The sequence below is a fragment of the Babylonia areolata genome, chromosome 23, assembly GCF_041734735.1.
Source record: "Babylonia areolata isolate BAREFJ2019XMU chromosome 23, ASM4173473v1, whole genome shotgun sequence".
Classification (NCBI taxonomy): domain Eukaryota; kingdom Metazoa; phylum Mollusca; class Gastropoda; order Neogastropoda; family Buccinidae; genus Babylonia; species Babylonia areolata.
The window spans coordinates 6,117,837-6,128,305 of record NC_134898.1 but is presented as its reverse complement, the minus strand read 5'-3'; the positions used below and the strand labels follow the sequence as shown (position 1 = coordinate 6,128,305).

The following is a 10,469-nucleotide window of genomic DNA, read 5'->3' as shown; positions in this document are numbered from 1 at the left end:
ATGTGGAGCGGAGAGAACTTGTTTCACTTCATGGTCACGGTAGGGTAATGGCCCCAGCCAGTCTCGTGAGAGGAAGGACTGGCGCCTGTTGGTGGGTCTGCTTACCACTGACTATGTGTTGTTTGAGTGTATGGTCAATGGTACTCACCACTGACTGTATGTGTTGTGTAAGTGTATGGTCATTGGTATTCACCATGACATGTGTTGTTGAGAATAATACAAATACACGACTATGGTCAATGAGTGTATGGTCAATGGTACTCACCACTGACTGTATGTGTTGTGTAAGTGTATGGTCAATGGCATTCACCACTGAATGCATGTGTTGTTGAGTGTATGGTCAATGGTACTCACCACTGACTGTATGTGTTGTGTAAGTGTATGGTCAATGGCATTCACCACTGACTGTATGTGTTGTTTAAGCGTATGGTCAGTGGTATTCACCATGACTGTATGTGTTGTTTAAGTGTATGGTCAATGAGTGTATGGTCAATGAGTGTATTGTCAATGGTATTCACCACTGACTGTATGCGTTGTTTAAGTGTAGGGTCAATGGCATTCACCACCACTGACATGAACTGTTTAAGTGCAGAGTGAATGGTATTGACACACACACACACTCACTCACCCATGGCCACACGCACACACCTTGCACACAAACACACACACACACATACACACTCGCACACAGATGTACACACACACATAATCATGGTTTCACATGCACTTACTCCTTACCCCCCCCCCCTCCCCAGCCCACACCCCCAACATCCCCAGACCCCCCCTCCCCCCAAACGCCCATCCCATCTGTTTCTATCATCACTTCAGTTGGAAAACTGTAAACTGAAGATAACTACTAACACCACTACTACTGTTGCTGCTGCTGCTGTTGCTGCTGCGTGCTACTCCTACAACCAGTTGCTGCTGCTGCTGGTACTGCTACTACTACAAGTGCTGCTGCTATTGCTGCTGCTACTACTACAAGTGCTGCTGCTATTGCTGCTGCCGTATACTACTGCTGCTGCTGTTACTGCTACTCCTATAACTGCTGCTGCTGCTACTGCTGCTACACACCAGATTGAAATGCCCTGGTCACAGAAGCAGACACAGTGAGCGCAGTCAAAACATGTTAAAAAAATGAGGTTTTTTTCTTGACACACCGACAGGTGGCAGAGGGTCAGATCAAACCGCCAGCACATCACTTTTTGTCATCGATCTGATCGATCTGAGCCACGTGACACGGAGAGCCCAGCTTGGGGCCACACACCTCAGCCCAGCCACAGCTGTCACAGCTGGTACCAGCAACAATTCTCTGTGTGTGTGTGTGTGTGTGACGTCTAAACCCTGTTCACAGTTGCAATCGTTTCGCATGGTCGTTTCTATTTTGGTTGCAGATTAAATCAGTCAGCTTTGGCTGACGTCATTTTGTTTGGGCTGTAATGCAAGCGGTAAATTTGAATTGACGTCATATCCTTGGGTACGCAGGAAGCATGCAGTCAGCTTGATTTGACGTCATGTCTTTTAGCTGTGATGTGAACAGGAAATATTCACTGCACGTCAATCCTTTTGGCTGTGCTGTAAGTGGAAATCTTTAATGCACGTCCGCAATCAATAGAAACCACACACACACACAGCTCCGTATTGCACGCATACTGCATTCCAAAGAATATCAAGGTGGAATGAAAACAAACGTTTAGGATCCCTGGGAAGGAAAACAATGGTCACGTGTTCACCAGATCACAGAAAGCATGGTGCATACATGAAGAGTCCAGAGGATAGGATTCGCGAATAAGTCTGATTATAAGACTATGTTCCAGGTTGTTAGCTTTTAAACACTGTCGCTGCAGCAGACGGTAACTATGATCCCTACATGCCGAATTAAAATGGGAAAGGAACGGTAACTATGGCACCTACATGCCGATTTTAAATGGGAAAGGAACGATAACCCTTCCCCTTTTCTCCTTTCATCCTCCTCTACCGCCTATCTCTTTTCACATTCCTTTTCCCTTTGTCCATCAGGAGGAAGGTAGTTGAATGGTTAAGACGCTCAGCTGCCAATACAGGGAGTCCCTGAGTGTGTGGGTTCGAATCCCACTCTCGCCCTTTCTCCCAAGTTTGACTGGAAAATCAAACTGAGCGTCTAGTCTTTCCGATGAGACGATAAACCGAGTTCCCGTGTGCAGCACGCATTTGGCGCACTGTAAAAGAACCCATGGCATTGAGAGTGTTATCCTCTGGCAAAATTCTGTAAAAAGGAATCCACTCTGACAGGTACACAAGTATTACAAGCATCCACTCAAGGCCTGACAGCCGCGTTGGGTTATACTGCTGTCAAGCATCTGTCTAGACGATGTGGTGTAGCGTGTATGGATTTGTCCGAACGCAGTAACGCCTCCTTGAGAATGTGAAGCTTTTCATTGTCTCCTTTCATCCCCACTTCACTGCCTTTCTGTTTCACATTGCTCTTTCCTTTGTCGCGCTTCACCCCCCCCCCCCCCCCCTTCACTGCCTTTCTGTTTCACATTGCTCTTTCCTTTGTCTCGCTTCACCCCCCCCCCCCTTCACTGCCTTTCTGTTTCACATTGCTCTTTCCTTTGTCTCGCTTCACCCCCCCCCCCTTCACTGCCTTTCTGTTTCACATTGCTCTTTCCTTTGTCTCGCTTCGTTCCCCCTCCCTCCCCTCCCCTCCCCTCCCAACTTCTCTGCCTTTCTCTTTCACATTGCTCTTTATATCATAACAAGGTTAACCTATCGATGCCTTTGGATCCTCCCCCCAACCCCCTCCTGGCCCCCAAAGACTTATAAATAGAATTTATGATTTATATATAGAATTCCGTTCATTAAGTCCGTGGACCCCTCCCCTCCCACACCCCCAAACCCAGTCGCCTCCCCCCCCCACCCGCCCCCCATGACCACCACCAACCCTTCCCATCCTTGCAAACTCATTCTGTGGCATTGTACTGGGTGCTGTGAAGAATAAGTTGGTGGCAGGTAAAGCGGGGAGGGAGGGCGGGACGGGGATGGGGGTGGTGGGGTGGGGGGGGTACGCGGGGGTGTGGGTGTGTGTGTGTGTGTGGGTGTGGGGCAGGGCGGGCACAGACCAGCGAGTGTTGGGGAACATCGCCACGTCACTTCCACTCACAAGCCTCCTGAGGGAGGGTTCTTTGTGCTGCACGTGCGCGGGGGAACGTGGAGAGAGAGAGAGAGAGGATGGGTTGAGTGGAGAAGGCTGACGTAAAGTTTAAAATGGTCTGCTTGCTTCGCTGTGTTACAGGAGATGAGAGCGCACTGAGTGTTCTATTCATCGTTCATCAGTCGAGAAAAATAGGAGTGGGAAGGGAAACTGGAGTCAGTCTGGCAGCTGCCAGGTCAGGGTCCCAGACACTGGAAGAAAATGAGAGAGAGAGAGAGAGAGAGAGAGAGAGAGAGAAAGATTTCCTGTGCAGGTCAATCGTTCAAATACAACTCTCGGCACCATTGTCTTATTTTCTGTTGTATCTCTCTCTGTCTCTGTATGTCTGTCTGCATGTCTCTCTCTCTCTCTCTCTCTCTCTCTCTCTCTCTCTCTCTCTCTCTCTCACTGTGTAATCCGAAATGTCTGTTTCAGGCAGGCCCTTGAGGACGTCACATCCATCCGCATAACATTGCTGTGCGGAATAGTCACTAACCTGAGTGCTGACATCACGACGTGCTGTGTATAGAAGCTGACGTCACTGCGTGCTGTGTGAAGAAGCTGACGTCACTGCGTACTGTGTGAAGAAAATTACGTCACTGCATGCTGTGTGAAGAAGCTGACGTCACTGTGTGCTATGTGAAGAACTGACGTCACTGCATGCTGTGTGAAGAAGCTGACAACGTCACTGCGTGGTGTGTGAAGAAGCTGACGTCACTGCCTCCTGACATCCCTTCGTGCTGTGTGAAGCTGGCTGAACTCCACCACCTGGCTGTGTGACGGACACAGAAGGGCGCGCAGGGTACCTGCTTTGCTGCCCGCCTTCCTTGCTTCCCACCTGACTGCTGCGGCCCGCTGACAGATCGTCACTTCGGCTTGGCTGCTTTGGTTGAGTTGTACATCCTGTGGTTGAGTTGGACATCCTGTGGTTGAGTTGTGGTTGAGTCCCGCTACCAGAGTTGTACATCCTGTGGTTGAGTTGGACATCCTGTAGTTGAGTTGGACATCCTATGGTTGAGTTGTGGTTGAGTCCCGCTACCAGAGTTGTACATCCTGTGGTTGAGTTGTACATCCTGTAGTTGAGTTGGACATCCTATGGTTGAGTTGTGGTTGAGTCCCGCTACTAGAGTTGTACATCCTGTGGTTGAGTTGTACATCCTGTGGTTGAATTGTACATCCTGTGGTTAAGTTGTACATCCTGTGATTGGGTTGTACATCCTGTGGTTGAGTTGTACATCCTGTGATTGGGTTGTACATCCTGTGGTTGGGTTGTACTTCCTGTGGTTGAGTTGTACTGCCTGTGGTTGAGTTGTATTTCCTGTGATTGAGTTGTGTTGTACTTCCTGTGGTTGAGTTGTACTTTCTGTGGTTGAGTTGCACATCCTGTGGGTTGAGTTATACATCTTCTCTCTCATATTTCACTCATGGACACGGTTTTCTAGCTCCCTCCCTTTCCCCCACCGTTTCTTTTTTCTTTTATTTTTGTCAACAGCAGCAACAGATGATTGATTGGACCAGACAGGAAAGAAACATGAGGAAAAGGGAAGCATCAGAAGTTTTTCATCTCCAGTGAAATGGCAGTCAAGTGTGCTGGCACTCGCTGTTTCCACACATTCATCATCGTTCCCCCTGCCCTCCCTCCTCCCACACCCAGACAAGGCATCATTTAGCTGTCAGTGGAAATAGGGGCCCGGCCCTGTGCGGTCTATCTGGCTCTGAACCAAACTGAAGTGAATCTGTGTACACATGTGGACGACTGAGAGCAACAAACACTGTGTAACTCTGTGTTCCAGCACTAGCAGCATACAAAACCAGACAAGACACAAAGATAGATAGACAGATAGATAGATAGATAGATAGATAGAGAGAGAGAGAGAGAGAGAGAGAGAGAGAAAAACCCCAAACAAAAACAACAAAAACCGGAAAGCGAGCATTGAAGTAGAATGTGTGCTTGCAAATGTGACCGCTTTATGGACTAGGAGGGTTTTGGGAGTGTGCACGTAGTGTGTGTCTTCTGCCTTGGTCCGTGCTGACTGCGTAGTGTGTGCCGACTGCAGCAGGCAGTGTCCGTATAGTGCGTAGTGTGTGCCGACTGCTGACTGCGTAGTGTGCGCGGACCTTCAGAGTGCAGAATGGAGAGAGTGACCATCACGGCAGCACGGCGTCCCAGCCGCTCCAAAGTGAACCCCTCTTTCTCGGGTTCGCTTCCAGGCTACCCGAACATGGAGGAGGGCTGGATGGGGGACGAGGACGATTCCTTGCCCTTACCTGACCACTTCCCCGAACCTTATGTCGATCCTGACTCGGTGGAGAAAGCAGCTGGCTCCTCTGTGACCTTGGAGACAGGAGCAACGGTGGTGTTTCGTCCTCCCCAACCTGTCGTTACCTCCCCATCCTCGACACCAGTCACGTCCTGCAGCAAGGCAGAGGTGACGTCATGCAGCAAGGCAGAGGTGACGTCATGCAGCAAGACTGAGGTGACATCATGCACCAAGACAGAAGTGACGTCATGCCCCAGGCCACCCCCGGTATCTCCCAAGCCAATAGTGACGTCATGCACCCAGCCAGAGGTGACGTCATGCACCCAGCCACCGCCTGTGTCTCCCAAGCCAATAGTGACGTCATGCACCAAGCCAGAGGTGGCGTCATGCACCCAGCCACCGCCTGTGTCTCCCAAGCCAATTGTATCGTCATTCACAAAGCCAGTTGTGACGTCATGCACGGAATCACCTACGAGCTCCTCCCCCATGGAGACCCAGAGTGGTGCAGAGGGAGGGGACGGTTCCAAAGAAGGAATCAAGAGGATCACTGACAGGTACGCCACCCCTGGCACCTTGCTGCGGAACGCGTCATCAGTCAGGGCCAGTGACCCCCCACGGCCTACTCTGAAGCGCAGGGACACGTTGCCCTGCACCCCCACGCCCTCCATCACCCTCACCCCCTCCCAGTCCCGGTCCCCCAACCACCTGAAGGCTGTCAACAGTGTGCGGGTTCCTGACTCTGTCAGCGTGTCCTCGCTCAACAGCCGGCTGTCCACAGCCTCCAGCAGCCGTCCAGAGTCCGCCAGCCTCCGTCTGCCCACCGTGGTGGTCACCAGGGGCAGTAACCCCAGCCTGACCTCCGTGTCAGCGCTGTCCGACGCGTCGTCATACATGTCTGACTTTCCAGCCAACCCCGCCTTGAGGAACAGCGTGTTCACAGGCTCCATTAGTGGGGACAACGGCCTGCTGAGGACGTCCCGCTATCAGAGTGTGAGCGGCATCCCGCTGTCGGCCAGCCTGGGGGACGGGGTCACCGAGCAGGACGTGCAGCAGGTGGAGATGTTTTACCGCTCCCACAAGTCTGACGTCACGGTGTGTCGCTGCCTGGCCAATCTCTACCTGGGGTCAGCGGCGTCCAAAACGCCCTCCATGTCCACGCTGACCAGCGCGAACGTGTCGTCGGCGACTTACAGCGACCTGTGGGAGTTCGTCACCACGGGAATTCCTCTGGTGGTGCACGACTCCGGGGATCATCACCGGCCTATGCAGATCACCATTGTTCTGGCGGAGAAGGGCACTGGCTTTGTTTTGTGGAAGGATGCAGTGACCTCCCATAGTCGCTACTCCTGTCCCCAGTCCAATTTCCACACCCTCACCCTGTCCACTGACGCCAACAAGTTGGTGGGGCTCAGTTTCGATGACAGTAAAGCTGCTGCAGAGTTTGGTACCTGCATTACAAAGCTCACGGCTAAGTTTGACTACGACTCGGGCACACTGGGAAAGAAAGGGAAACGAAAGAAGAAACAAGAGAGTAAAAGGAGGGTGAAGTGTAAGATGCCTAAAAAGACGGACATTTCTCAGCCCTGCTGTTTCCAGCACATCACCAAATTGGAGCGACCTCAGATCACAGGGGTGATGCCGCTTCCCCCGAACAGCTGTCTCCCAGCAGCTCACAACAGCTCTGTGTCGGGTCTCTCGGAGATCCTGCGTGATCGCCTGTCCGTGTCGTCACGCACCCCCAGTTTCAGTTCTGATATCTCTGAGGCCTGCACGTTGGCCTCTGAACACTGACTCTTCGTCACTGGTGAACCATAGCGAGCGCCTGCAGTGTGACAGAACTGGCACCTGCGCAGTCACTGTGAACCACTGCTCGTGCTGACCGTGACAAACCCGCCCGCCGTTGATGGATGTATTGATGTGGACGGTGCCATCTTTCTGTCCACGTGGTGATCACTCATATTCTTCACGGCTGCTGCAGCCGCTGTGAACCTCCACAGCTCCGTGTTTTGGAACACACCAACCATGACATTCACTGTGATTTGGAACCTCCGTGTTCCTCTCTACATGTGATATGGACGGGCTGTCAGTGCAGTGAGCATTGTCCGAATCCACCCGCCACCTCCTTCAAAGACATCAGTGCTGGAATGACTGGACTGTGAACAGCAACACAGAAATGGGGGTCTCCCCTCATCACAGCCTTTGCATACCATTGGAACAATTTCATTGTGGAGCATGTGTCACGTCATTGTTCAACCTTCAACGTTGTAAGGAGCATGGGTTGTGCTTGCGCGTGTGTGTATATGTGTGTGTGTGTGTGCGTGTGTGTGTGTGTGTGTGTGCTTGTGTATGTGTGATAGAGGTTATTTTCAGACATTTTCAACACAAACTTCAGTGTGAATGCCAGAGGTTGTTCCAAACAGTTTTCCACACTTCAGTGTGTGTGGCGGAAATTGTTCCAGAGATATCTCCACACTATTTTCAGTGTGTGTGCCAGATATTTTTTCCAGATCTTTTTCACAGGTCATCTGACAGCACTTTTTGCACTGGGTTCTGTGTTGGTGAAAGGATTGGCAACATGGGTTTGTGAGGGAACGAACTCACCGTGACGTAATCCTTGAATTTTTAATAAACCTTTTTTTTTCTCCATTCTGTGTTTGACGCTTTTAGAAGCAACGTTAATGAAAGAAACGTTCGAATCACGCTTTTAGGTAAAATTGTTTGATTACTATTTGTTTACTTTCCTTGTATGTTTTTGTTAGATATGTTATCTTCAAGCAGGCTTGCCATGCGCAACTGTGTGTGAGCTAGCAGTTTGTTTCCAAAAATTTGGTGACGGAATTGATGTTACCGGCTATAGTTTTTTTTAATTTATTTATTTATTTTTTTTTTTACCAGTTTGATGACGAAACTCACGTTAAAGACCCTTCTAGTACTGATGACGAAACTGACGTTAAAGGCTGTTTTTGATAGTTTGGTGACGAATTTGACGGGGGGAAAAAAAAGGAAAAAAAAAGAAGAAAGCTAAAGAAAGTGACGTCAGTGGCTAAATTTTTCAACAGTTTCATAGCAGATATGACGTTAAAGGCTGTATTTTTCTTTGGTTTGATGACATAAGTGGCATTATCAACTGTATTTTTTCTAAGGTTGATGACATGTAACGTTAGCAGTTGTATTTCTGTACAGTTTGATAACAGAAGTGACGTTAACGGCTGCATTAATTTTCTACGCTTTGATGACGGAAGTGACGTTAACAGCTGTATTATTCTACAGTTTGATGACGTAAGTGACGTTAAGAGTTGTATTTCTGTACAGTTTGATGACAGAAGTGATGTTAACAGTTGTATTTCTGTACCGTTTGATGACAGAAGTGACGTTAACGGCTGTATTTATCAACAGTTTGTTGACGGAAGTGACGTTACTGATTGTATCTTTCTACATTTTGATGACGAAACTGATGCCAACAGCTGAATAGTTCACAGTTTCGCGCAAAACTGACGTCACTGGCTGTATTGTTTTAAAGTTTGATGGCGAAACTGTTCACTGTTGTATTCCACAGTTTGACGACGAAAATGACACCAACAGCTGTTTTTTGTTTTAATTAAGAAGAAGTAGAAGAAAAAGAAAGGCAGAACTGACGCTGACAGGTGTATGATGTTAAACATGTATATAATAATAATAATAATTATTATTATTATATTTATATAGCGCTGAATCTTTTGCAGAGACAAATCAAAGCGCTTTCGCACCAGTCATTCACACACATGCATAACTCTAACACTGAAATATTTCCAGTCAGATGACAAAGCAGGTTAATGATACAAATGTCGTCACCCCTGTTCTTTGTAGAGGATAGCTGCAGCTGTGGGGATGAACAATGATAACAGTTTAAGCTAAGCTAAAATCAGGCCACTGACTGTTTTACGTGGAGAGAAGCTCAAGTGTCCAGCCTGTGTTGGTGTGGTCGTACTCGGTTGTGATGTTGTGTAGCAGGTTGTCTTCTACCGCTGTCGTTGAGCCAGGAGGGTGTAGAACAGCTGACTCGACCACTGTAGTCAACATCGATAATGCCTAACAACGTGTGAGTGGGTTATCAGCGAGCGTCGACTGCTTCTTGCATGGATGACCACCTTTTGGTGGTTGCAGTCCCATGATAAACGGCGTCTGCTATATTCACAACAATGACTTTAGCCAGATGTTTTGCTGTTGTGTGATGACCGCTCATGAAAAAAAAACCTAACGACGCGTTTGTTTGTTGTTTTTTCTGTACGCCAGTTTGGATTGAGAATTGGCCACTCTTCACCGCAAGACGGATCAGTTAGTTGGAAGCGTTAGGTGTCTGTCTGGGTAGAATTCGATGGTGCTTTGTTTTCTTGTTGTTTTTTTTAAGAAGCTTTCAAGTGTGGCAGCCATACTTTTGGTCATAAGCTTGATACACTGTACCCACTCTTTTTGCTGTGATTGGCTGCTTCTGGGTGTGACCAAGCAATAAATAGACTATAGAAATGTTTCTCGAGTGTCACTTTTGTTGGACGTGGATATTGTAGCGGGCAGATTACGATGAAAGGAAAGGAAGACAGTCTCCACACTTCGATTAAAAAAAAAAGAAAAAAAAGGGGGGGAGGGAGAGTTGGGGGGGGGGGGGGGGGGGCGGTGCATGCAAAGTGCATACACGTGTGTGTGTGTGTGTGTGTGTGTGTGTGTGTGTGTGTGTTCCCTACCTCCTCTATTTCAGCCTGTCTCCAAAAATCCAATCAAGTGGCTAGAAAATCGCTTCTTCACGACAGGATAATGATCTTAAAAGGAACATGGCGAAAAAATGTCATCTTGCAGCCAGTTGTGAATGTCTCTGCCTGGCACATGTTTAGTACTGACGGACTTGTTGAAGGCACTCAGCGTGCAACAGGAAGTACCAGGTAAATGGAAGGGAAACCCACACCATCTGCATGACCTCCTCTGTGACTGCTGGAATGAAGGTGTTGACCCTGAAGAGATGCTGGATGACAAATTGTTGTCACCTTGTTCAAGGAAAATGTTAT

General features: G+C 48.7%; 1 protein-coding gene across 5 annotated transcripts in view; it reads left to right on the top strand.

Moving 5' to 3' along the window:
- Window positions 1-9,934, top strand: part of LOC143297760 (uncharacterized) — a 24,205-nt gene extending 14,271 nt beyond the window's left edge. For 2 of the 5 annotated variants that reach the window (XM_076610226.1, XM_076610224.1), the window contains exon 2: window positions 3,608-9,934. In XM_076610226.1, coding sequence (XP_076466341.1) covers window positions 5,305-7,224 — 1,920 coding nt within the window. In that variant the 5' untranslated portion in view covers window positions 3,608-5,304 and the 3' untranslated portion in view covers window positions 7,225-9,934. Of the gene's footprint in view, window positions 1-1,063; window positions 1,296-3,275; window positions 3,369-3,607 lie in introns of those variants that run through there. The other 3 variants (XM_076610227.1, XM_076610225.1, XM_076610228.1) reach the window with 3 other exon arrangements.
- The last annotated feature ends 535 nt before the right edge of the window (window positions 9,935-10,469 follow it).